The 27,261-nt window shown below is 45.4% G+C and overlaps 1 protein-coding gene across 1 annotated transcript in view; it reads left to right on the forward strand.

Moving 5' to 3' along the window:
• Window positions 1–27,261, forward strand: part of LOC126187785 (odorant receptor 43a-like) — a 71,157-nt gene that overhangs the window by 33,125 nt on the left and 10,771 nt on the right. The window contains exons 3-4 of the mRNA XM_049929057.1: window positions 7,720–7,824; window positions 15,339–15,494. Of these exons, the coding sequence (XP_049785014.1) occupies window positions 7,720–7,824; window positions 15,339–15,494 (261 nt within the window). The remainder of the gene's footprint in view (window positions 1–7,719; window positions 7,825–15,338; window positions 15,495–27,261) is intronic.

Consider the following 27,261-nt stretch of genomic DNA (forward strand, 5'->3'; position numbering starts at 1 on the left):
ATGTCGGCCACAGTATAAAAACACACAGAGCGAGAGACACTTAAAAAACCACTGTAAGCGATGGAGCACACACAGAGGATAAAAACTGGTGGTAGGGACCTGGCGAGGGACAGGAGGGTTGATAGGAGAGAGTAATAATGGAGAGGAAGATGCAGTGAGGGTGGGGCTGCAGGGGGGGGGGAGGAAATGAAAAAAGTGGGGCAGGGCACGCACCGAGAAGGGTGGGAGATGAAGAGGGAAGGCAAGTCAAGAGGGAGTGCAGAGAAACAGAGGGGGGCACAGGATAGGGAGGGCATAGGAGGGAGGAAAACAGCTCAGGGGAAGGGAAGAGGAGGGGAGAGGGAGCCCTGAGGAGGTGGAGAGGGAAGGTGGGGTTACAGTTGGTAAGAGGGGTAGATATCAGAATGTCGTCCAGGAGAGATAGGTGCTTGAAGTTGCATTGGGAATGGAGATGGAGGGTGTGGAGATGGAGAGAGTGTAGGACACAATGGTAAAGGTGCGGCAACGGGCTGGGGGTGGAAAGGAAGGGGTATGCCATAGGATGAGAGGGATCAAGTCAGCGGATGATGTACAGGGTGCAGATGTGTTTGAGGAAAAGAAGATGATGGGGGAAGGGGATGAGGTCGTAGAGGATGCATGTGGGGGCATGGTTTTTTTTTCCTTTATTGTTATTTCATGCGTCGGCTGAGGTGGGCTGGCAGCAGCCTACATGCGCCACTCTTCGGCCAAAATGCATGGTAAACATATGAGGAACACTGCACAATAAATTCGAAGTCGTTCGACGGAAGGCACTATAAAGGAAGGGTGGCACCAGTTGAACAGATGAAGACATCCAGGTGGAGACACGAATGTAGTACAAAACACTGATGAAGACACTGTACACAGACGGAGAGACACTGACACATGGAAACACTGGCGACAATCATTGGCGAAGCACTCACACTGACGAAGGGGGGGGAGACTGCCTGCCTCCAGGTGAAAGGGAGAGGCAGGAGGGCGGGAAGGAGGGGGGGGTGGAGCCACTGGGAGAAAGAAGGAAGAGTTGGGGGCAGGAGAGAGGGGAAGGGTTGGAAGCCTGGGGAGAGGGGTGGAAGCAGGAGACATGGGAGAGAGGAGGGGGGGAAAGGAAGGTGAGGAGGGAGAGAAGGGCAAGGGGGGAACAGGAGGGGAGAGTCAGAGCAGGTATGAGGGGTAGACGGGCGGGACAAGGGCATCATATGGGAGGTGGAGTTAGCAGAAGCCACCTTGGGAAAGCGTATGGAGGGTGTGAAGGTGGAGAGCAGGTGGGATGCAAGAATACAGGCGTGGCAGCGGGCTGGGATGAGCGAGGATGGAAGAGACAAGTGGGTGTGCAGGATAGAGCTTGTAGGAGGTGTAAAGGATCTGTATCCGTTCGAGGAAAAGGAGAAGGTGTGGGAAGGGAATCAAGTTGTATAGGATCTGCGGGGGGGATGGGAGACGGATGTGATAGGCGAGGCGGAGCACGTGGCGTTCGAGGATTTGGAGGGACTTACAGTATGTGGGAGGGGCGGAGATCCAGGAGAGATGGGCATAGCAGAGGATGGGGTGGATGAGGGATTTATAAGTTTGGAGGATGGTGGAGGGGTCCAGACCTGATGTGTGGCCATAAAGGAGTTTGAGGAGGCAGAGTCGGGAACATGCCTTGGCTTGGATCGTCTGGAGATTTGGGGTCCACGAAAGGCAACGGTCAAGGGTGACACCAAAGTACTTGAGAGTGGGGGTGAGGTGAATAGGATGGCCATGGATGGTGACATAAAAATCGTGAAGGCGGAAGGAAGGGGTGGTGTGAGGGCATGTTTTTTTTTACTTTATTGTAATTTTAATACCTGAACAATCAGGTAGGTTGTCAGCGGCACACTACGCCGCTCTTCAGCCATAGTGTTGACAATAGTACAAGAATGGAGAATTACAATGAACATAGTGATGGGCAAAAGATAGAGGTCACACAGTCGCAAAAAACACGGAGCCGTTCACACGCGACGATAACAACACTGAAAACACGTTGACACGGCGCACAGAACACTGATGAATCCGACGGCACAAGTGAACGTAGTAGCGGGACGGCGGACACTAAAAACACAAAACGACATCACACACACGACACACAGACGGCGATGATCTCCAGCGCGCGAATGTTCACTATGCGTGTGCGAGTCCAGGGACCTGCCAAGAGAGGAGGAGGAGGAGGAAGGGGAGTGGGAGAGCGAGAGGGGAGAGCAGAGATGCCACTGGCAGGGGAGATAGGGGGGAGGGAGGAAGGGGGAGGGGAAGCCCGGGGGAAGAGGGGTGGAGGGAGGGGACAGGGGAAAAGGAAAGAGAAAGGAAGAGAAGAGAAGGGAGGGAGGGTGCCGAAAGGAAAGGACACCGGAAGTGGGGGGTGGGGCAGGGTCAAAGTTGATAGGAGGGGTAGATGGAGGAGACGAGGACATCATCAGGGAGGAGGAGCTGGCGGAAGCCACCTTGGGAGAGGGTAAGGAGGGTGGAGAGATGGAGACCAAGGGGGTATGTTTTTTTTTTTTCTTTATTGTAATTTGAACACCCCATACAAGGTGGGCTGGCAGCGGAAAAGTTTACTCCGCTCTTCAGCCATAAGCCATACAATAAAAGAGAAAGGGAGACAGAAAAGTAACAGACTGGCGGTTTAAAAAACAGTAGATACAATAATTAAAAAACATGAAGCCGTTCACACTCGACGAAACAAACAAGAAAACTGTCGGCACTGTGCACAAACACTGACGAGTTAGACGACACATGTGAACGAAGGAGCGTGGACGGCGAAAAACACTGATGCACAAACACGATGGCACAGACACTAAAACCGAGCGGGGTGGCGCAGTGGTTAGACACTGGACTCGCATTCGGGAGGACGACGGTTCAATCCCGCGTCCGGCCGTCCTGATTTAGGTTTTCCGTGATTTCCCTAAATCACTCCAGGCAAATGCCGGGATGGTTCCTCTGAAAGGGCACGGCCGACTTCCTTCCCAATCCTTCCCTAATCCGATGAGACCGATGACCACGCTGTCTGGTCTTCTTCCCCAAACCAACCAACCAACCAACAGACACTAAACCGAGGGCGATGATCTCCGGCGCACAAATGTTCACTATGCGTGTGCGAGTCCGGGAACCTACCAAGAGAGGAGGAGGAGGAGGAGGGGGAGTGGGAGAGCGAGAGGGGAGAGCAGAGATGCCACGGGCAGGGGAGATAGGGGAGGAGGGAGGAAGGGGGAGGGGAAGCCTGGGGGAAGAGGGGTGGAGGGAAGGGATGGGGGAAAAGGAAAAAGAAGGGAAGAGAAGAGAAGGGAGGGAGGGTGCCGAAAGGAAAGGACACCGGAAGTGGAGGGTGGGTCAGGGTCAAAGTTGATAGGAGGGGTAGATGGAGGGGACGAGGACATCATCAGGGAGGGGGAGCTGGCGGAAGCCACCTTGGGAGAGGGTAAGGAGGGTGGAGAGATGGAGACCGGGTGGGATGTGGGAATACAGGCGCGGCAGCGGGCGGGGGTGGGAGAGGATCGGGGACACGAGCAGGTGAGGAGGATCAAGTTTACGGGAGGTGTACAGGATCCGTATCCTTTCAAGGAAAAGGAGGAGGTGGGGGAAGGGGATAAGATTATACAGGATCCGCATGGGGGAGGGGAGACGGATGCGATAGGCAAGGTGGAGAGCATGGCATTCAAGGATTTGGAGGGATTTATAAAAGGTAGGAGGGGCGGAGATCCAGGCTGGATGGGCATAACAAAGGATAGGGCGGATGAGGGATTTGTAGGTGTGGAGGACTGTGGAGGGGTCCAGACCGCACGTACGGCCGGAAAGGAGCTTGAGGAGATGGAGGCGGGAACGTGCCTTGGCTTGGATTGTCCGGAGATGGGGAGTCCAGGAGAGGCGATGGTCGAGGGTGACGCCAAGGTACTTAAGGCTGGGAGTGAGGGCGATAGGACGGCCGTAGATGGTGAGATAGAAATCAAGGAGGCGGAAGGAGGGGGTGGTTTTGCCTACAATAATCGCCTGGGTTTTGGAGGGATTGACCTTAAGCAAGCACTGGTTGCACCAAGCAGTGAAGCAGTCAAGATGGGATTGGAGAAGGCGTTGGGAGCGTTGCAGGGTGGGGGCAAGGGCAAGGAAGGCAGTGTCATCGGAAAACTGGAGAAGGTGGACGGGGGGTGACGGCGGCGGCATGTCCGCCGTGTACAAAAGGTACAGAAGGGGGGAGAGGACGGAGCCTTGGGGCACACCGGCGGAGGGGAAAAAGGTGTAGGAATCAGTGTTATGGATTGTGACATAGGAAGGACGGCAGGAGAGAAAGGAGCCGATCAGACGGACGTAGTTGATGGGAAGGGCGAAGGTTTGGAGCTTGAAGAGGAGACCGGAATGCCAGACGCGGTCATAAGCGCGTTCAAGGTCAAGGGAGAGGAAGATTGCGGAGCGACGGGAATTTAGCTGCTCGGAAAGGACTTGAGTGAGGTGAAGGAGAAGATCGTCGGAAGAGAAGGACGGCCGAAAGCCACACTGGGTAATGGGAAGGAGGCGGTGCTGGCGGAAATGCTGGTGGATACGGTGGGTGAGGATAGGTTCCAGGACCTTGCTGAAGACTGAGGTAAGGCTGATGGGATGGTAGGAGGAGACGGCGGACGGCGGTTTGCCAGGTTTAAGGAACATGAGGATAACGGGTCTTCCACAGGTCGGGGTAGTAACCGGTGGACAGGACTACATTGTAGAGCCTGGCCAAGGTGGAGAGAAAAGAGACAGGAGCTTCACGAAGGTGACGGTAGGTGACACGATCATGACCAGGAGTGGTGTTGCGTTTGGTGCGGAGTGTAGCAATGAGATCCTGTGTAGTGATAGGAGTATTGAGTTCCGTGTGTGCAATGTTGTCCAAGTACTGGAAACCAGGAGCGAGGGGAGGGACAGAGGTGTCAGTTTGATCGCGGATATCCGGGAAGAGGGAGTAATCAAACTGGGGATCATCGGGGATGGAAAACACATCGGACAGGTAGGAGGCAAAGTGATTGGCCTTACTAAGGTCGTCAGGGAAGGGGTGATCATCATGGAGAAGAGGATAGTAGGGGGAGGGCTTAGTTCCGGTAAGGCGACGGAAGGCTGACCAGAACTTGGACGAGTTGATAGGGAGGGTAGCGTTTAAACGGGTGCATGTCTGTCGCCAGTCCCGGCGTTTCTTAGCCGCGAGCAAATTACGAATGTGTCGCTGGAGTTGCCGGTGGCGTCGTAGGGTGTCCGGGTCACGCGTGCGGATGAAGGCACGGTAGAGACGGCGGGAATCACGGAGGAGGAGGACGGCCTGTGGGGGTAAGGTAGGACGGTGGGGGTGGATGGCGACAGTAGGGACGTGGGCCTCCACGGCCTCAGACAAGGTCTGCTGGAGAAAGGAGGCAGCACGGGTGACATCTTCGGGGTGGTGGTAGGTGAAAGGGTGGCTATCGACCTGGGTGGAGAGGGTATCCCGGTAGGCATTCCAGTTGGCACGGGAATAGTCATGGATGTTCTTAGGGGGAGGGAAGGGGGTATGTCTTTTGAATTTCTTATTAACATCTATACATACCAACAATGCAATGAGAGCAGTTTCTACTCATAGGAAACGACACCACATTGGTTTGTTAAACACATGAAAAAGAACATATAAAATATCCATTGCACCAACTATATGCCCAGAAGTGTAGATAAACATATACAAAGTGCAGTAACAGCCCACAGGAAGAACTGAGCAGGCACACTGCCTTCAGCCGTATGACCCATAACCTGAACAGCCAACAGGTGGCGTATGTGTGCACATAATGATACTTAACATGTTACATGTTACAGCAATATACTGGGGAATTATTAATTGACATTCTTATATCAACTACACTGGAGAATCGTTACACCATGGTATGCAATATATATTGCAGGGGGTATTTGGCATCCACATAGGTACGAAGTTAAGGCAAATACTGCCAGTTCTAATGCCTATTCTGCCTGTTCTAATGTGAATAGGCAGAACACGTATCATATACTAGTACAGTATCCCTTGACTTGCACTCCATAGCCTGGATGATTTAATCAAGACCTTTCCTTAAAGGCGAATTAGCCAAATCACCAGCGAATAACCAGTGCGCTGGGTACATAAGTACATGCCCATGCATGTCACATTCACTCTCTGCCAAAGGCTGCTAGCGCGCTTAATTCTTTCTGTGATGTGCTGGGTCTACAACTGCTCTTTCTATTAGTTTACCTACACTCTTGAGTACACAGCTGTTAGATATTTTAAATTTCTTTTATGTGTTTGAGCAACGAATGTTGTGTCGTTCCTTATGAATGAAAGTGCTACCATTGTATTTGTAATAAGAAATTCCAAAGGTACGTAAACTAATGCTTATGTATATCTTATCACTGACATGCTAGTTTGTACACAGTGATAAGTTCTCTTTGTAACTACTTTATGTTTGGTACATTGTAGAACCGATGACAACAGCAAATTTCTGTCGAAATCTGTCATTGCGAAATAAAATAAAAATACCAAGCGGTCTTGCCTGCAGAAGATCTCCTATTCACCGATGACAGATCGCTCCCTGCAGATATGTGCGCCGACATATATGTATGACTTCATCACTTTTTGCTAGAAATGAAACAGTTATCACAGAACTGTACGGAGGCGGTGAAATTCCAAAAGGGACTGGTATCATTGATTATCTTGAACAGGGTGATATAATTTCTATGAATATTATACAATGTTTTGGGACTAGCCGGAAAATCGAGACATCTGGAAGTGCCCTGGACTGCAGAAGAAAGTGATATGCAGTCAAATCATTTGGACGATGCATAAAAGATCTTTCGACAATGGGAAACTGAATTAGTAGAAAAGCGCGAATCGACGAATCTTTGGAACATCCGCCATTTTTGACAGGTTTGATACTCTCTGACTTCCATGTGTTCGTTCATCTAAGGAAATGTGTAAGTAGGAAAAAAATTGGTCATGGTAGTTGTAGATAGATATTTTGTAGGTGTTTCAGTATAGTATTTCAGGGATGGAATGTGTTGTGTACTAATTCGTACACAATGGTAAGGAGGGATTGGCTATAGAATGGTGCAGCAGCTCTCATCGTAGGGAATCTGGACACGAGCAGAAATGATTAGCAAACACATAAATACAGTAAACAGAAATTTTACTTAATTTGTAGTTTTCTCCAAGAGTTTCGAAGAAACTTTACAATAGAATAAACAGCAATAAAGTCCAGTTTAAGAAGCAAAAGAGCATTGTGCAGTGTGAGGCTTCCACTATCAATAGGCGAAGCGTCTGTGAAGGCTGACTAAGACTGAAGACGGTCGAAGACTACGACTCAGACTGCGGAGTGCAGCTGCTGCCCCGGCCATACTGTATCGCGGCAGCAGGTGGCGCAAATACAGCAGCTGTAGCAGCTGACGGCTTGGTTCAGCACGCACGCATCATTGGATCCGCCAGGTCCCCGTGCGACCGCTATCAGCGTCTGTTGCAAACGTGCGTTGCCAACTGTGATACGCCAGCGAGAGTGGCATCGATCTGTAATGCCACAAAATTGTCGCGCCGCAAAAAAAAAAAAAAAAAAAAAAAAAAAAAAAAAAAAAAAAAAAAAAAATAGTTTGACAAAATATTTTTTTCATTTAAAAGAACATGGGATATGCCTGCCTGGTGGAACTGTTATCTCATTACCCTCGTCTGTGTGTTCACAGAGCTCCGAGAGCGGCGCCTCGCTGCTCAAGTGCGTAGCCTGCGTGCCCACCATCAGCGCTCAGGTCCTCATCTACTGCCTTGGAGCTCACTCTGTACAGGAGCAGGTCGGTGTCTGTAGCGTGACCAGTGTCGTCAGATGGTGGCATAACATGTTAATTTTGGTTTATGAAAGTGAAACAGGTAACAGCAGTTATGCACAGTAGATAAATATTCTGAAGTTATCAGGCATACAATGCAAAGGCCAGAAGGCCAGTCAAAAACAAGATCGCAGTTATACGAGATAAGTGCAGTACTGACGGGTGAGAGGTAAAAACTGCAGAGGGAAAGACTTAGCAACAATAAACAAGTCGAAGTCCGTGTAAGTTACTGTAGTTTTGCACACATGAAGAGGATTTCTCAGGGTAATCTAGCGAGAGAGCCGCATCAGAGAAGTTTTTACATGAATATCATTGACACACATTGAGAAAGGTATTTTCCTTACACGATAAACAAATTACATTACGGGCGAGAGCTTAGGTGAACATGCCGCGAATATAAAACAGAATGGGGCTTGGAGGTGGAAGAAGAAGAGCGAATAATTAGAACTGGGCGATGAGACGCATTAGATTGCTCACTGAGAAGACCTTTGTGGGGAAAAAAATTTCCGCGTTCAAATTCAAGTGTAGCACATAATGTTACTATGTTATGATTATTCCTTATTTTCTTGAACTTCCTAATTCATACCATAATCCGCTGTGACACTTGTGCAATCAACGTAACGAAATAACCGACGAACTGTGTGTTTGACAGGATATCCAACACAACATCAAAAATTTAATACAATTAAATTTAGTGATAATAAATGGCCAGTTATACTGGGTGTTGTAGTTCTGTACCATATGTACTACAAACAACTTGACAAACTTTGGGGAGGGGATGGAGCCCATGCAACAAAAGGCTCTTATAAATATATGAACGAAATCGCTCTTAGAATGAATTTTTCACTCTGCAGCACTCTGTGGTAAAATGAAATTTTCTGGCAGATTGAAACTGTCACTGGACTGGGATTCGAACGCGGAGCTTTGCCTTTTGCGGGAAAGTGCTCTACCTATTGAGCTACTCAAGCATAGCTCACGACCTGTTCTCACAGCTTCTACAGGAGAATTTCTGTAGTGTTTGGAAGGTAGGAGATGAGGTATTGGCCGAAATCAAATTGTGAAATTAAGTCCTGCTTGGGTAACTGAGTTATTACAGTCCTTGACCTCAGAAGTTACGTCTGGTTCGACTCCTGGCTCGACGCAATGTTTTAACCTTCCAGGAAGTTTTTAATCATTCCTGTTTAAATTATAAATGGAATTACAGTTTGCCAAGTCGTCAAGTGAGAAATCATAAGAAATACGAGGGAAGATCGGAATTTTATTACCAAAAAGTTTAATATGTAATGAAATAAAAAATCACTAATGAACGTACGTCTTTTACCTACTTTTCTACATAGTCACGAACGTTCTCAACACATTTCTTCTACAGTGGTACCAGTTTCAATATGCCCTGTTCGTAGACGTCCTTTTCGTTGGAGTATAGCTATCTGCAGACTGGTGATTTCATTTCCGCATCTGTCACAAAGCATTGGCCAACCAGGCATTTCTTCATGGAACCAAATAGATGAAAGCCCGGCGGTACAATGTCCGGACTGTATAGTGGATGCTGGAGCACCTCCCACTCAAATTTGACGACATTGTCGCAAACACAAGCAGCAACATGGAGTCCAGCATTCTCATGAAGAAGTTTGGCACCGTCAGTATTAATGCTGTGCCGTTTGTCACAAAGGGCACGACATGACTTAACCAAAGTTTTAATGTAGGCTGCAACTTTCACAGTGGCCTCTCAATGGCCCCAAAGTTCTGCAGGTTGAAAATATTACCTGCCGCCCGGAGCGTGATGAATCACTGACGTTCACACGGCACTTTTGGAAGAATGTACACCACCTGGAGACACTGCTATGGTCCATGAAGTCGTCCCTACACAAGCCATGCACACTCACGTGAACTTGACTCGATTTATGCCCTTTAGACCACAAATATCGAACTACACTGCCCTGCTCTTTACAAGTTGACGACTGTAACAGAGCAACCATGATTGTTTCGTAGTTCTGGCTTCTCTCGCTAGAGCTGTGCATGAAAGCGAAATACCCTCTGTTGCGCAAACTTCAAACTATGTTATGATTCACGAAGATATGCAGTTATTTTAATATGTTATTCTACAAGTAAATCTAAAGAAAAAGTTCATATAAACGTAGGTCCGCAAATGTTTAGTTACGGAGTTAAGTCTAATAAAAGATTTTGCCTGAAATTTAGCAACTTCACTAATATGAAGCCGTCGCCAAACTGTACGAGGTTAAAGTAAAGCATGATTGCGATTTATTTTGTTGTTATTTGTCTGGTGAATCTAATAAAAACGTGTCCCATGTGAATGTATTGTGAAATTATATGTACACTGTACAACTTACTTAACACTGAGCTTTTTTCCGGTTTTACATGAATTCACGTGTGCTATGGTATTATAAAAAGCAGATTATCTGACACATTCATACAGTTTCAGTTAACGTTAGTACCATAATTTTCCCAAAATTAAATTCTCTACAACTTCTGCTGAAAACTTTGTGCAACTGTCTGCAGTTTAAAAAACAAATTGGATCAAGTAGTTAATAGATTTAAAAAAATTACGAAATTACTTCTTTGCTTCTCCTGATGTTCTAGAAAACTACTGCAGATACGCGTCTGGGACATGTTTTATTAGATTTACCTGACCAATGACAACAAAATAAATGGAAATCGTGCTCTTCTTTAACCTCATACAGTTTTGCGATGGCTTCATATTATATTTGCATATCTTCGTGAATCACCATGTATATCGTTGTGAAATTTTAATAGTCCAGCTGCAATATCAGCGGAGAAAAAAATTATTAAGCATTAGTTTCCGATCCTACTCCGTATTCAAATCCTAGGGCTCCAGACCTTTACCCAGTAACGTGAGGATGCACAACAGCAAGTACTGGATGACCCCATAGCTGAATACAAAAATCACTTCTTCCTGCTCAAGAATGAATATCCTGCCGAGAGAAAACAAAACACTTATTAAATTGCTCACTACTCTACACACGAGAAACATTAAAGACAGACTAACCTCAAAGGTAAACAAATCTGAAATTTAAAAGTGTCACCATAACAACAAATTGCCACGAGGATACAGCGACTGAATGAACAGGTTTACTAGTATCGATAATGTCACCCAATTGTCTAACAAAATAAATTTTAACTATTATTGACAGGCTTGTTGGAATGCATCTCGAAACATGTTTAAACCACATTTTCATTAATAATTCAGTACTTTTCAGGACTGGGCATTCTTTTTATGTAAGCATTTTGTCCTTATAATCTGTAGGACTATTTCTTATACTCTGTGTAAAGTTGTGTTTGCAATGAAACTCTTCCTACTGAGACTACACCCTGTTGCGTAACATTTAATACTATAGCTCCCACTATATTTTATTTTTATAAGGGCGTACTGAAAACCCTTAATGCTTTTTAAATAAAACAAACTTTTTCAACTTTCGATGTCTTTATTTTTGACGCCATCATAGAGTTCCGACTTGGCCCCATCCGATTCTTATCCGTTTCCAGAGCGTAAAGAACATCTTCGAGGACTTCACTTTGATCGCGATGAAGCGGTAATAAAACATTCGATGATGATATGAACAAACTGGTCTCTCGTTGGAAGAAAGATGTTCTTCGCCAGCGTGCCTATGTTGAGAAATAAATATGTGCACATAAAGAAAAAAGGTTTAGAATGTTAATAATGTTTATTTAAAAAGGTTTAAGTGTTTTCATATAAAAATTCTGAGGCATTTCTTTTCAGCACGCCCTCTAACTTCCTAATAGGAACGCAAATAATTACTCAATAAAGTTATGTCATATCGAATATTTCTATGCATTAAATAGTTGGATGAAGAAACGGAAGGAGGAGATAAAGTATTTTCGTCATAAAATTAAATGACTGTTTCAAGTTACTGTCAAATTTTTATACGGTAAACCAGGAGCAAATACATTACACATGCCAACCAGACTCAGATGTGCCCTGATATAACTATTACCCATTTTACACGCTTGTTAGTACCCCTGAGTAGTATCAGTTAATTTTTATGGGCCTCGCGGGATGATCGCACGTTTTGAGGCGCCATGTCAAGGATTGGACTGTCCCTCTCGCCGGGGGTAAGGGTCCTCCATCGGACATGGATGTGTGTTGTTCTTACCATAAGTTAGTTTAAGTAGTGTGTAAGTCTAGGTACCTAGGACCTCATCATTTTGGCCCCTTAGAAATTCACACATATTTGAACATTTTGAACAATTTTTACGGACCATAGATCAAGTGGTTTGTTGTTGGAATTAAAGGGACCAAACTGTGAGATCATCAGTCCCTTGCAGATCAATTAAACAGCAACAAACCTGTCTTCTCAATCTTTGTCTTCCCTGCTTAGTAACCCAATAGAAATTACGGATCAGCTGCTTTAAAGTTATCACATGATAGCCAAATTGTGATGTCGAAAGGATTCTAATTCATGTTATGGTAATTTTTCTCGCATAATGAGATATAAACGACACAACAGCTGCAGAAGAGAACCTGTTGTGTGTTACACCACTATTTAGGGAAATATGCAGAGTCATCCAGAAAACAGAAATGAATGAAACTTACACTCCGCAGTAACTATAATGCTGTGAAGAAACGGTTAAATGTATAGTCCTTATGGTGAAGAGAGCACTATGCGATAAGATCCTTTACATATTGTGGCGACGAATTGAAAATGGTTCCCCTACCTACTTTAGGAAAGGAATTCCTATGCCAAATAGGCGACAAAGGTATTAGAGATTGATTCCAAGTTTTGACTGAGATAGATGTGGGAAGAAATCGACCTTGTCCTTTCAATCACAGAGAGCTTAAATTTGGATGGCTGTGGAGCCTCCAAATGCAAATATAGTGTCCTTCAGTAGGGACAGTTCAGATAACTTGTAAGTCCGAAGTTTAGTTGTATTATGTCACTGGAAAAGAAAATTTATCTGCATGGGCCATAACATATGTGAGAGAAATGGTCTGGAGGGACCTATTATGGAACACACACATAAATCTTGTTGTAGTGGAAAAAATATCGCAAACTGAAATTCATTGGATGGACCTTAATGAAGTGGAATTCAGCGACGAAAAAAGCGGCTGACAATACACTCGTTATATTATTGAGTTTGTTTGCCACATTTCTAAGTAGGTTAACAGAGGGGACAGAAAAAGATCCAAAGAAGGGCGATATGATCAGTTACGGATTCGTTCAGAACCGCAAAATCTTAACGGATGATATGAAACATCCTGGTAGATTAGAACTGTATGCCCGATCGAGACTCGAATTCGTGATCTTTACCTTTTGTGGGCAAGTTCTATATAAACTGACGAGGACAACACGGCATCTTCCGTCATCCGATCTCCCAGGAACTGCGCTTAGCGGAAGAGGAACCAGAATAAGCGAACATTTGTCTGGGCTTATTCGTTGATACTCGACTGTTTCTGCAAAAACGACGGTCAAAGTCTTAGAGGTGTTCGAGGTACCTTGTGTGTCTTTACAGTGAGATATTCTCAGAAGTGGTGGCTCTGTTATTAGAGCTGCAGGTTTTTAATTTTGCAGCCAGTGTACGAAACACGATTTTTTATTTACTTTATTTCATTTTCATTATTTTCATTTATCTACCCATGTACACAGAAGGCTACTACACGAATGTTTCTTATCAAATTAGGGGAATCAAGGGCGTTATGTTAACTGTAAAACTGCAACTGGATTTCACAATAAGTATCACACATTTCCTATATACTGTATGTGTGAACGGTATTTTGAGTGGTTACAAGCTTTGTAAATTCTCCTGTTCTGATATTGCAGTCTGTTCGTAATTCTCAGATTTTATTTCTATGTTTATTCTTCAGGAAGATTTGGTGGATTCTCTTGGATGATACCGATAGTAGAAACATTTTAAATACAGATATTCCGAACAGCATGAGCATCGCGCGAAGGCAGCATGAAGACTGACTTTTCTTTATATTGGTGAAGGTTTCGCGCGTTGACAATAATCTTACGGCAGACCGTGCGTGGCAGGTTACTTTTTCGAAAACTGGCCGTTGCAATTGATTATGAATCCAGATACACTACAGCAATTTCATCGAAGACAATTTCAAATAATTTTCTAATTTTTTTTAAGTTCGTTCATGTGAGTTATATCAATATACACTGGAAAACATTCGTAATCTTCTACAGGCATGGATATATAAATACAAAACAAAAACAAAAATAATAATCAGATTTGGAACATGGGGCACAAAGTTAAGAAGTCCTTACGCTAATCATTGTAGCGTGGTAAAAGGCACAGAAATAGCCGACTATCTACGGATCAGCCGGGACACGTGTTCGCTTAGTGTGGGCTCTGTGTCACTGGACGAAGTTTCTGGGAAATCGGGCTATGGCACTTGCTGTGTTCTCCTCATGAGCTACCCTAGCACGACTCACGGGCCGCCCTCACAGCTTTACTTCCGCCAGTGCTTCATCTCCTACCATCCAAACTTCAAAGCGAGATCTCTTACGAAACTGGCGGGACTAGCACTCACGGAAGAAAGGATATTGCGGAGATATGGCTTAGCCAGAGCATGGGGGATACATATCACGCTCCACTGACAGACAATCCAGGCAGTCGTTGTGTAACACACAGAGATTTTCTAGCGATTGAAGACAAGTACTACATGCAGAAGGCCATAGTGGAAGCGAAAGAAATAATAAATAATGAATCAATATACAGCTCTCTGTTGTGAAACCTTGTTCTCCGCTGTGATAGAACCATGATAAAATATAAAATCAGACAATGTAAGACAAAACTGAAGCTCTCTCTCTCTCTCTCTCTCTCTCTCTCTCTCTCTCTCTCTCCCCCCTCTTTTTCACACAAACACACACAATATGTCTGTCAGTTTCACACAGACGCTGATGTGCGCACGCTCTGTAGTGATGTTCATGACTTGCTCCTCTCGCCGGCCTGAGTGGCCGAGCGGTTCTAGGCGCTACAGTCTGGAACCGCACGACCGCTACGGTCGCAGGTTCGAATCCTGCCTCGGGCATGGATGTGTGTGATGTCCTTAGGTTAGTTAGGTTTAAGTAGTTCTAAGTTGTAGGGGACTGATGAGCACAGATGTTAAGTCCCATAGTGCTCAGAGCCATTTGAACAATTTTTGAACTTGTTCCTCTACTGACAGTTTTGTTACTTGTTCTGTTCTCCATGTTATTATAGTAATGTTAATCTCGTATAAACCACGAGTCTCCCCAAACAACCTCGCCACCTTCTACAGCTACATCAGTTTGTGTCACTTGATCGTACTGACTATGCACAAGCTGTCGCACTTTAACTCCTACGTTGCACCTGCTGAATCCTCAGAAAGTTCAATTCCTTTTGTATGTTCTCTTACTATGCATGAATTTTCGTAAGCGGTGTCTTTGCTTTAAAATCGAGACGAGCCAGCGTTAAGTGGCCGCCGCACTTTGCAGTGTATTGCTCGGTGTTCGCAGAGCGAGGCGGTGTCGCAGGCGGCGTACGACTGCGGCTGGCCGGACACCAGCCCGCGCTGCCGGCACGCGCTGCTGGTGGTGATGGCGCGCGCCATGAAGCGAGTCACGCTCACCGCGGGCGGCATCTACGCCATAGAGAGGAGCACCTTCCTCTCGGTGAGCTCCGCGGCGCCTCCACCAACACTTCCTCATCTGTGCGCTTATTACACACATTTGTGCTGCAGGATGACACTTGCCTTTAAATATCGATAAATTCAAGACAACACTCGTTACAAAGAGTAAAAATTAAATATAGTAACATCCTCTTGTTCGCATTGTGGTCTTCACTCCTAAGACTGACTTGATGCAGCTGTCACGCTAGCCTATCCTGTGCAAGCTTCTTCATCTCTACACAACTAAGGCAATCTGCATGCTCCAGTCACATTGATGTAACCACCCTGTGTGTTCGACGCCGACGTGTAATAACTACTCACAGACGGCTGGTGAGAGCACTAACAGTGAAGGGTACATAGTGCGTCCTGGGGGACGCGGGAAGCCAGGCAGTCGTTGCCGTAACGCGGGGAAAGAGCGATTTATCTGACAGCCAAAAGGCGAGGATCATTGGCTTTCGGGCCAAGAGTGGGAGCATTTCCGAAACGGCTGAGTTTGTAAACTGTTCACGTGACGCTGTGGTTAAAGTATACCGTGCTTGGCAAAATGGTGCCATTCAAAACCAGCACCGATGCAACTGTGGTGCAGCTTAGGCCATAGATGACATGGATGAACGACTGCTGTGGAGATTTGTATGGGTGAACAGACGTGCGTCTGTTGATCAACTGACTGCCCACATGAATCAAGTGGCTACCAACAGTGTCTCTTCAGAATGAGATTTTCACTCTGCAGCTGAGTGTGCGCTGATATGAAACTTCTTGGCAGAGTAAAACTGTGTGCCGGACCCAGGCTGTGGCTAAGCCATGTCTCCGCAATATCCATTCTTCCAGGAGGGCTAGTTCTGCAAGGTTCGCAGAAGAGCCTCTGTGAAGTTTGGAAGGAAGGAGATGAGGTACAGGCAAGAGTACAGCTGTGAGGACGGTTCGTGAGTCGTGCTTGGGTAGCTCAGATGGTAGAGCACTTGCCAGCGAAAGGCATAGGTCCCGAGTTCGAGTCTCGGTTCGGCACGCAGTTTTAATTTGCCAGGAAGTTTCAGTGTCTCTTCAATTAGAGTTGAGTGAACGTTGCTGATACAGGTCTCCACAACAGGTGCCTTGCTCATACACGCATTCTGACTGCTGTTCATGGGCGACGAAGGCTGGTACTTGCACGCGAACACCGCCACTGGACGTTCACTACGAGTCACCAGGGACCTTTTCGGTCGAATCACGTTTATGCTTCCTCGCACAGACTGCCGTAGACCTTTACGCCGTGGGACGTCTGTAAGCATACTAGGAGGGAGCGTTATGGTCTGAGGAAAGTTTTCTTGGCACGTCCTCCTTTATCTCGCCATCCTGGAAGGCATAATGGATCAACACAAATTTGCATCTACCCTTGAGGACTATGCCCAATCCTACATGTAGTTTGTTTTTCTTTGGCGCGATGGCGTCTACCAGCAGGAGAATGCAACATGCAACACAGCTCTATGTATAAGTGCGTGGTTCAAGGAGCACCACGATGAGTTTACCGTACTGCCCTGGTCACCATACTCCCCCGACTTAAAACCAATCGAGAATCTCTGGGACCACATAGATCGGGCTGCTCGCGACGTTAATCCTCAACAGAGTAACTTAGCGCAGCTGGTCACGGCACTGGAGTCGGCAAGGCTGCACAACACTTTCGATGCCTTCCAAAACCTCACAGACTCTCTTCCTTCACGTCTTGTAGCGCTCCGAACTGCAAAACGTTGTCATTCAGGCTTTCGACAGTTGGTAACATTAATGTGACTAGACAGTGTACATCCATTTGAATGTCCTTCCTGTACTCAGATCTTCGATTTTTTATTCTTGCTCCCCCCCCCCCCCCACACACACATACACATATTATTCCATTGCCAAATTGACGATCCTTCGGTGCCTCGAAGTGTGTCCTGTCAAGCGATCGCTTCTTTTAATCTAATTGTTCCTCAAAGTTTCTTTTCCCCCATTCGATTCAATATCTCTGTGCTAGTTATTCGGTCTACCAAAGTAATATACAGCATTCACATTTCAAAAGCTTCTATTCTCTTGTAGTCTGAACTGTTTATCGCTCACATTTCACTTCTGTAGGTTATACAGGGCGTTACAAAAAGGTACGGCCAGACTTTCAGGAAACATTCCTCACTCACAAAGAAAGAAAATATGTTATGTGGACATGTGTCCGGAAACGCTTACTTTCCATGTTAGAGTTCAGTTTATTACTTCTCTTCAAATCACATTAATCATGGAATGGAAACACACAGCAACAGAACGTACCAGCCTGACTTCAAACAATTTGTTACAGGAAATTTTCAAAATGTCCTCCGTTAGCGACGATACATGCATCCACCCTCCGTCGCATGGAATTCCTGATGCGCTGATGCAGCCCTGGAGAATGGCGTATTGTATCACAGCCGTCCACGATACGAGCACGAAGAGTCTCTACATTTGGTACCGGGGTTGCGTAGACAAGAGCTTTCAAATGCCCCCATAAATGAAAGTCAAGAGGGTTGAGGTCAGGAGAGCGTGGAGGCCATGGAATTGGTCCGCCTCTACCAATCCATCGGTCACCGAATCTATTGTTGAGAAGCGTACGAACACTTCGATTGAAATGTGCAGGAGCTCCATCGTGCATGAACCACATGTTGTGTCGTACTTGTAAAGGCAAAGGCACATGTTCTAGCAGCACAGGTAGAGTATCCCGTATGAAATCATGATAACGTGCTCCATTGAGCGTAGGTGGAAGAACATGGGGCCCAGTCAAGACATCACCAACAATGCCTGCCAAAACGTTCACAGAAAATCTGTGTTGATGACGTGATTGCATAATTGCGTGCAGATTCTCGTCAGTCCACACATGTTGATTGTGAAAATTTACAGTTTGATCACGTTGGAATGAAGCCTCATCCGTAAACAGAACATTTGCACTGAAATGAGGACTAACACATTGTTGGATGTACCATTCGCAGAAGTGTACCCGTGGAGGCCAATCAGCTGCTGATAGTGCCTGCACACACTATACATTGTACGGAAACAACTGGTTCTCCCGTAGCACTCTCCATACAGTGACGTCGTCAACGTTACCTTGTACAGCAGCAACTTCTCTGACGCAGACATTAGGGTTATCGTCAACTGCACGAAGAATTGCCTCATCCATTGCAGGTGTCCTCGTCGTTCTAGGTCTTCCCCAGTCGCGAGTCATAGGCTGGAATGTTCCGTGCTCCCTAAGACGCTGACCAATTGCTTTCGAAAGTCTTCCTGTCGGGACACCTTCGTTCTAGGAATCTGTCTCGATACAAACGTACCGCGCCACGGCTATTGTCCCGTGCTAATCCATACATCAAATGGGCGTCTGCCAACTCCGCATTTGTAAACATTGCACTGACTGCAAAACCACGTTCGTGATGAACACTAACCTGTTGATGCTACGTACTGATGTGCTCACTGTAGAGCAGTGAGTCGCATGTCAACACAAGCACCGAAGTCAACATTACCTTGCTTCAACTGGGCCAGTGATGACTGGGTGTTGTGTGATGGTGGTGGTGGTGGTGGTTAGTGTTTAACGTCCCGTCGACAACGAGGTCATTAGAGACGGAGCGCAAGCTCGGGTTAGGGAAGGATTGGGAAGGAAATCGGCCGTGCCCTTTCAAAGGAACCATCCCGGCATTTGCCTGAAACGATTTAGGGAAATCACGGAAAACCTAAATCAGGATGGCCGGAGACGGGATTGAACCGTCGTCCTTCCGAATGCGAGTCCAGTGTGCTAACCACTGCGCCACCTCGCTCGGTGTTGTGTGATGTCCTTAGGTTAGTTAGGTTTAAGTAGTTCTAAGTTCTAGGGGACTGGTGACCATAGATGTTAAGTCCCATAGTGATCACAGCCATTTTAACCATCAACTGGGCCAACTGACGGTGAATCGAGGAAGTACAGTACATACTTACGAAACTAAAATGAGCTCTAACGTTTCCGGACACATGTCCACATAACATCTTTTCTTTATTTATGTGTGAGGAATGTTTCCTGAAGGTTTGGCCGTACCTTTTTGTAACACCTTGTATACATTAAGAAAAGACTGCCTGATAGTTAAATATTTCAAGATCCAAAGGAATTATAGACATTGGTTGAGAGCGGGCATTGATTGAAATCAATGGGGAAAGCAGAAAATTTCTGCCGGATCAGGATTCGAACCCAGGTCTCCTGCTTACTGAGCAGGTGCCTTTAACACACACACTGACACATGTTGATGGCCCAGCACTGAAATCTGCAGCAGTTTGCTGAAGGGTTGCGCTTCTGTCACGTTGAATGATTCTCTTCAGTTGCTCTTGGTCCCATTCTTGCAGGATCTTTTCCCGGCCACAGCGATGTCAGAGATTTGATGTTTTAATGGATTCCTGATGTTCACGGTATACTTGTGAAATGGTCGTACAGGAAAATCCCCAATTCATCGCTACCTCAGAGATGCTGTGTCCCACCAGTCGCACGCCGACTATAACATCACATCCAAACTCACTTAAATCTTGATAACATGTCATTATAGCAGCAGAAACCAATCTAACAAATGCACCTGACACTTGTTGTCTTGCATAGCCATTGCTGACAGTAGCGCCGTACTCTGACTGTTTACATATCTCTGTATTTGAATACGCATGCCTATACCAGTTTCTCTTGGCGCTTCAGTGTATCTCTGCAGTGAAGAATGAGAGGTAGGATATAGTATCACACGGATGTTACAGATGAAGTACAAGCTTTCTTAAGGTAAATGTAGGAAGGAAAATTTCCAGAGAAATCATCTCGATACTCCCGTTTAACAAAGAATTTATTATGAGCAGAACTGATCCTGCATCTGTTAAATGCTGATGAATAGCAAATGCGAAAACGTCTTAGTAATGCTGAGCTGTTTGAAAAAGAGCCCTGCGGATGGAGGCAGTGGTCATTGTAACTGCACGGACGATCCTAGCATGCCTCCCGTCCGAAAGAACAGACATTACATTTGTATAAAAATTGTTATCCATTCTTAACAGATTTCTCTTTTGTTAGAAATTATATTCTTGCCATTCCCACTCTGCATTTTATATCATCTCTGTTCCGGCCGTCTTCAGTTATTTTTCTGGCTTAAACGCTGTATTTTGTATCTCATTTACTACTTTAATCACCATCACTTGCTATTGCAACTAATTCACTTTATTTGGGTCACCAGTGCATGTAATAAAGTGATATAATTAGTACTCACGTAACATGAAATGTAAATATCGTGATACAACCAAAGCAGAAAAACATCTGCATACCTTAAGTGTGCTAGTTGCCAATATGCTGTTTGAAGTTAATAGACTTCAGCTAATTCGGCAATAGACATGCGTTAAAAGAATGCCGAGTGCTCTGATGTTGTCCTCCAGCTGTTCCTATCTGGTGGTTCTCTTATCTTGTCTACATGCCTAATTATAATCTCCTTCAGGTTCGTACAATGTTTCCACCCTTTACCTTCTTACTGCGACACATTAACTATTTCTGGGCGTCTTTTTGTATTTCCCCTAACTGATTCCTTTTTCCAGTACGAATATTTCACAGACTGATTTCCTCACTTATTCTTAGTGTCAGTTACTTGTCACATAATATTTTAACATCCTTTCTGTCGTATGACGTTTGAAATGTTGCAAGTATATTCTTACTAGTTTATCCAAACCCTATTTTACATTGCCATGCTGCAGACGTACAGTCGTAATAAACTGTGCTTTGAAGGTAAGATTTAACCTCCTAAGCTGAAGAGATCTTTCATTACCTACATCAACCTGCTGTTTTCTCAGAATCTTTGATCGCCACGTTAGCTCATGATAAGCGAGACGAAATCATGGTGTGTCCCCTATTTCTAGCAAAATACAGGAAAAGAAACTATGAAAATAGGAGTAAATATAAGGAATTTAAAAGAACAATTCAGCTAAACCACATTCACAGCGTTACCGTCGTTACATCTGACCACATTAATATTGACGTGTTTCGCAAAAAACAATCTTCCATCTTAAGACACAGGTCATCAAATGGACGTGGCATTCTGATTCTTATGATTGTGTGTTGATGATGGAAGCTTGTTCTTTCAAAGCGCATCCCGTTTCATGTCATCAGATTTTATTTAGATTAAAATTACACGTGAAGCGGCTGAGAAATATTTGCTTTAAATTGGAGGAACAGCAGTACCCCGAAAAACCCGCTGCTAAAACGACAGTACACGAGACAGTTACAGAAATCCAACTATCTTCTAAATAATCTATGCAAGTCTTATAATATTAAAGTCTCTACTAATAAAATGAAAATTTTAGTTTTTAGAGGGAAGTATCGAACCAGAGCAAAGACTGTGCTAGAAAACAATATTTTAAAACCAGAATAGAGTTTTAAGTATCTTGGCTGTGAGGTAAGTTGGGCCATTTATAATGACAACGATTTTGAGCAAAAAGTAATAAATTTCAAACTGTATTTGGGCTACTAAAAGAACATTTAAAAATAAAAATTAGGAAAGAAATGAAAATGAAATTTTATAAAGTAATGGCTTTATCCACAGCGCCATGTGCCAGCGAAGACTAGGTACCCACTCAAAAGCAACTCAGTAAAATATAATCGGCAGTAATGAGACTATTAAGGATTGTTAAAGGATAAGCTGGGATGGATAGGATACGAAAAGATGATATTAAGAAAGGAGTACAGAATCGCTTCATTGTACAATATTAAATACCCGTCTGAACAGGACCGACCACTTACAAACAATGGAAAATACCAGACTTCCTAACGTAGCGTCCTGCCTCGGGCATGGATATGTGTGATGTCCTTAGGTCAGTTAGGTTTAAGTAGTTCTAAGTTCTAGGGGACTGATGACCGCAGCAGTTAAGTCCCATAGTGCTCAGAGCCATTTGAACCATTGGAACCTAGTGGTAGTTTCACTGTCGTTCTACCTCTTTCCGTAGACGCTCACGACAGAAGCGCACGTAAACATTCGACCAGCTTCGCCGTTTACGAGATACTCGTTCACGGGCTCTGTATAATAATAGTCTGCTCGTTCTCAAAGTCGCGTATCTCAAGGGATTTCTCCATTTGCAGCTCATATCTTCGCTAGGGTGTTCCCCCGTCCGTGCCTGTTCCACTGACAAACTTTCGTTAGCGCCTCACGTGCCCGCAGCTACAGCTCCACCGGCGGCGTCCAACGTCACGATGGACAGTGATCATAATGATTTCAGTGGTACATATAACTATACAAAACCTCGACAGTAATGTATTTTTATTCTAACGTTCATATTAGCTCACTTGCCAAAAAGAACATTTATATTGTACAGAAGCTTTCTGGGAAAGTGCACTGCATCGGTACAGTAAATCACATACCCAACGATTGTGCAACCGGTTCTAGAGTACTGCTCCAGCGTTTGGGGACTTTACGTCGGCGTAACAGGGGGCATGGAGAAAAATCGGAGACATGTTGGTGGGCCTGTAATGTAAGTGTGACAAAGATTCACAGGAAACCTGATTGGTAATTTCTGGAAGAGGGCCACGCTGACTCCGAAACCATTCTCATGTAAACTGTTCAAAAAAGATTGTACGTCGATTCCGCTGCCATCGTAATTTATCTCCGGAAGGAATCAGGAGACCAGAAAAGAATAAGGGCGTCTACAGTTGCATATAGTGACTTTTCTCTTACTCAGAACGCTAATGAAATAAGACAGCCAAATACCTAATAGTCGAACAAATTACCATCCATCATGCATTAGACAGGAACATATTAGGTGCATAAAAGATAAAACTAACAAGGCTTCATATGATTTGCAAGACGCCAAGTTGATGATTTTTCAAGAAGGAAGTAACGTTCAGGAATTCATGACACGGGTGGTTTAAGCGTCACACTCAGAGAACGGTTTGGGTGTGTTGATAATATTACACATTTCGTTACATAAAGTTTTGATACCCCATTTTATTGCAGAGGGTATACGCCACAGAAGAGACTGCCGAGATACGTACGGCTGTGCGTTCAGTATTTCAGTTACAAGATGGATTAGTGTAGTTAGATCCTCTTCTGGCGTTACAGGCGTAGCACACACTTCAAATACGAACGTTTGAAATGAGGCTTGACGGTGCCCAGTAAAGATACCGATTGAAAATCCAAGTTTCTTAACCGGTCACACTTTTTCTTCTTTCCACTACACGTTCCGATGGATTATGACCTACATGAAATGGCTCTGAGCACTATGGGACTCAACATCTGAGGTCATCAGTCCCATAGAACTTAGAACTACTTAAACCTAACTAGCCTAAGGACGTCACACACATCCATGCCCGAGGCAGGATTCGAACCTGCGACCGTAGCAGACACGCGGTTCCGGACTGAAGTGCCTAGAACCGCACGGCCACCGTTATGACCTATGTTATGTGTCGACAGAAGTGCCGACACAGTGTTATTATGAAGGGGCCGAATAGGGCACGCGTCAACTCACGCCGTCCTGCGTTAAGTCTGAAACAGGATACTTCATAAATGCTATAAAGAAAAGAACGGAGCTTCTCGTATACTCAACTTTATTCTCCTGTGTGATACATCTCCATGGTGAATACAAGTAAGACTCTCTCCAGATATGGTTAACTGCGCCTTGCTAGGTCGTAGCTATGGACTTAGCTGAAGGCTATTCTAACTGTCTCTCGGCAAATGAGAGGAAGGCTTCGTACGTCTAGTCGCTAGCAATGTCGTCCGTACAACTGGGGCGAGTGCTAGTCCGTCTTTCTAGACCTGCCATGTGGTGGCGCTAGGTCTGCAAGTACTGATGGCGGCGACACGCGGGTCCGACATGTACTAATGGACCGCGGCCGATTTAAGCTACCACCTAGCAAGTGTGGTGTCTGGCGGTGACACCACAACCTACATTATCATTTGAATTTGTGTCATGTATGTGCCATTTATAGGTAACGTGTACGTGATGCAAAAAATGACTGGTAAAACAACCTGTGACCACTGAACGACAGTGTCAGTGGGTGCCAACGAGAAGTTATTTAACTTCACTGCCTGACAAAAAATATGAACCCACCATTGGCGGGTATGTAAACGACCTACTGTCTCTGGACGAGCCAGATGCAGCTGCCTGCCCTGTTTCAGAGGATTAATCTCAGCCTTCAAGGTCCGAGCAATCGCAGAGGGTGGGCTTATTGGTAGTTGGGAGCTCCAATGTTAGGCGCGTAATGGGGCCCCTTAGGGATATGGCGGCTAAGAAATCCAGTGTGCACTCCGTGTGCATTCCGGGTGGAGTCATTCCTGATTTGGAAAGGGTCCTTCCGGATGCCATGAAGAGCACAGGGTGCAGCCAGCTGCAGGTGGTGGCACATGTCGGCATTAATGACGTGTGTTGCTTTGGATATGAGGAAATTCTCTCTGGATTCCAGCGGCTATCTGATTTGGTGAAGGCAGCCGGTCTTGCTTACGAGACGAAGGCAGAGCTCACCATCTGCAGCATCGTTGACAGAACCGACTGCGGACCTTTGGTGCAGAGCCGGGTGGAGGGTCTGAATCAGAGGCTCAGACGGTTTTGCGACCGTGTTGGCTGCAGATTCCTTGACTTGCGCCATAGGGTGGTGGGGTTTCGGGTTCCGCTGAATAGGTCAGGAGTTCACTACACTCAGCTGCCGGCTACACGGGTAGCGGAGGCTGTGTGGCGTGGACTGGGCGGTTTTTTAGGTTAGAAGGCCTCGGGAAAGTACGGGGTGGGCTGCAATCTCAAAGGGTGCATGGCAAATATAGGACTTGCTTGGATCAAGGAACAGTCGGAATTGTAGTTGTATTGGGAAAGCCCCTGAGCTTCAAGCGCTAATAGAAAGCACAGAAGCTGAAATCGTTATAGGTACAGAAAGCTGGCTAAAGCCTGAAATAAGTCATGCAGAAACTTTTACGAAGTCTCAGGCGGTGTTCAGGAAAGATAGATTAGTCAGAATTGGTGGTGGAGTTTTTGTGTCTGTCAGTAGTGGTTTATCTTGTAGTGAAGTCGAAGTAGATACTCCGTGCGAATTGGTATGGGTGGAGGTTATACTCAACAGCCGAACTAAGTTAATAATTGGCTCCTTCTACCGACCCCCAGACTCCGATGATATAGTTGCTGAACAGTTCATAGAAAATTTGAGTCTCGTAACAAATAAATACCCCACTCATACGGTTATAGTTGGTGGGGACTTCAACCTTCCCTCGATATGTTGGCAAAAATACCACCTACCGGTGGTAGGCAGAAAACATCTTCCGAGATTGCCCTAAATGCTTTTTCAGAAAATTATTTCGAGCAGTTAGTCCACGAACCCACGCGAATTGTAAATGGTTGTGAAAACACACTTGACCTCTTAGCCACAAACAATCCAGAGCTAATAGAGAGCATCATGACTGATACAGGGATTAGTGATCACAAGGTCGTTGTAGCTAAGTTCAATACCTTTTCTTCCAAATCCACCAGAAACAAACGCAAAATAATTTTATTTAAAAAAGCGGATAAAGTGTCACTAGAAGCTTTCCTAAGAGAGAATCTCCATTCCTTCCGAACTGACTATGCAAATGTTGACGAGATGTGGCTCAAATTCGAAGATATAGAAGCAACACCAATTGAGAGATTCATACCTCATAAATTGGTAAGGGATGGAACTGATCCCCCATGGTACACAAAACAGGTCCGAACGCTGTTGCAGAGGCAACGGAAAAAGCATGCGAAGTTCAGAAGAACGCGAAATCCCGAACACTGGCTAAAATTTACAGAAGCGCGAAATTTGGCACGGACTTCAATGCGAGATGCTTTTAATAGGTTCCACAACGAAACATTGTCTCGAAATTCGGTAGAAAATCCGAAGAAATTCTGGTCGTATGTAAAGTACACAAGCGGCAAGACGCAGTCAATACCTTCGCTGCGCAGTGCCGATGGTACTGTTACCGACAATTGTGCCGCTAAAGCGGAGTTATTGAACGCAGTTTTCCGAAATTCCTTCACCAGGGAAGAATATTCCAGAATTTGAAACACGAACAGCCGGCCCATGTTGCCGTGCGGTTCTAGGCGTTTCAGTCTGGAACCGCGTGACCGCTACGGTCGCAGGTTCGAATCCTGCCTTGGGCATGGATGTGTGTGATGTCCTTAGGTTAGTTAGGTTTAAGTAGTTCTAAGTTATAGGGGGCTGATGACCACAGATGTTAAGTCCCATAGTGCTCAGAGCCATTTGAACCATTTTTTTGAAACACGAACAGCTGCTAGCATGAGTTTCTTAGAAGTAGATACCTTAGGGGTTGCGAAGCAACTCAAATCTCTTGATACAGGCAAGTCTTCACGTCCAGATTCTATACCGATTAGGTTCCTTTCAGATTACGCTGATACAATAGCTCCCTACTTAGCAATCATATACAACCGTTCGCTCACCGATAGATCTGTACCTACAGATTGGAAAATTGTGCAGGTTGCACCAGTGTTTAAGAAGGGTAGTAGGAGTAATCCATCGAACTACAGACCTATATCACTGACGTCGGTTTGCAGTAGGGTTTTGGAGCATATACTGTATTCGTAATCAGCATGGTTTCAGGAAACATCGTTCTTGTGCAACGCAGCTAGCTCTTTATTCGCACGAAGTAATGGCCGCTATCGACAGGGGATCTCAAGTTGATTCCGTATTTCTAGATTTCCGGAAAGCTTTTGACACCGTTCCTCACAAGCGACTTCTAATCAACCTGCGGGCCTATGGGGTATCGTCTCAGTTGTGCGACTGGATTCGTGATTTCCTGTCAGGAAGGTCGCAGTTCGTA

Source organism: Schistocerca cancellata, chromosome 5 (assembly GCF_023864275.1).
Source record: "Schistocerca cancellata isolate TAMUIC-IGC-003103 chromosome 5, iqSchCanc2.1, whole genome shotgun sequence".
Taxonomy (NCBI): Eukaryota; Metazoa; Arthropoda; class Insecta; order Orthoptera; family Acrididae; genus Schistocerca; species Schistocerca cancellata.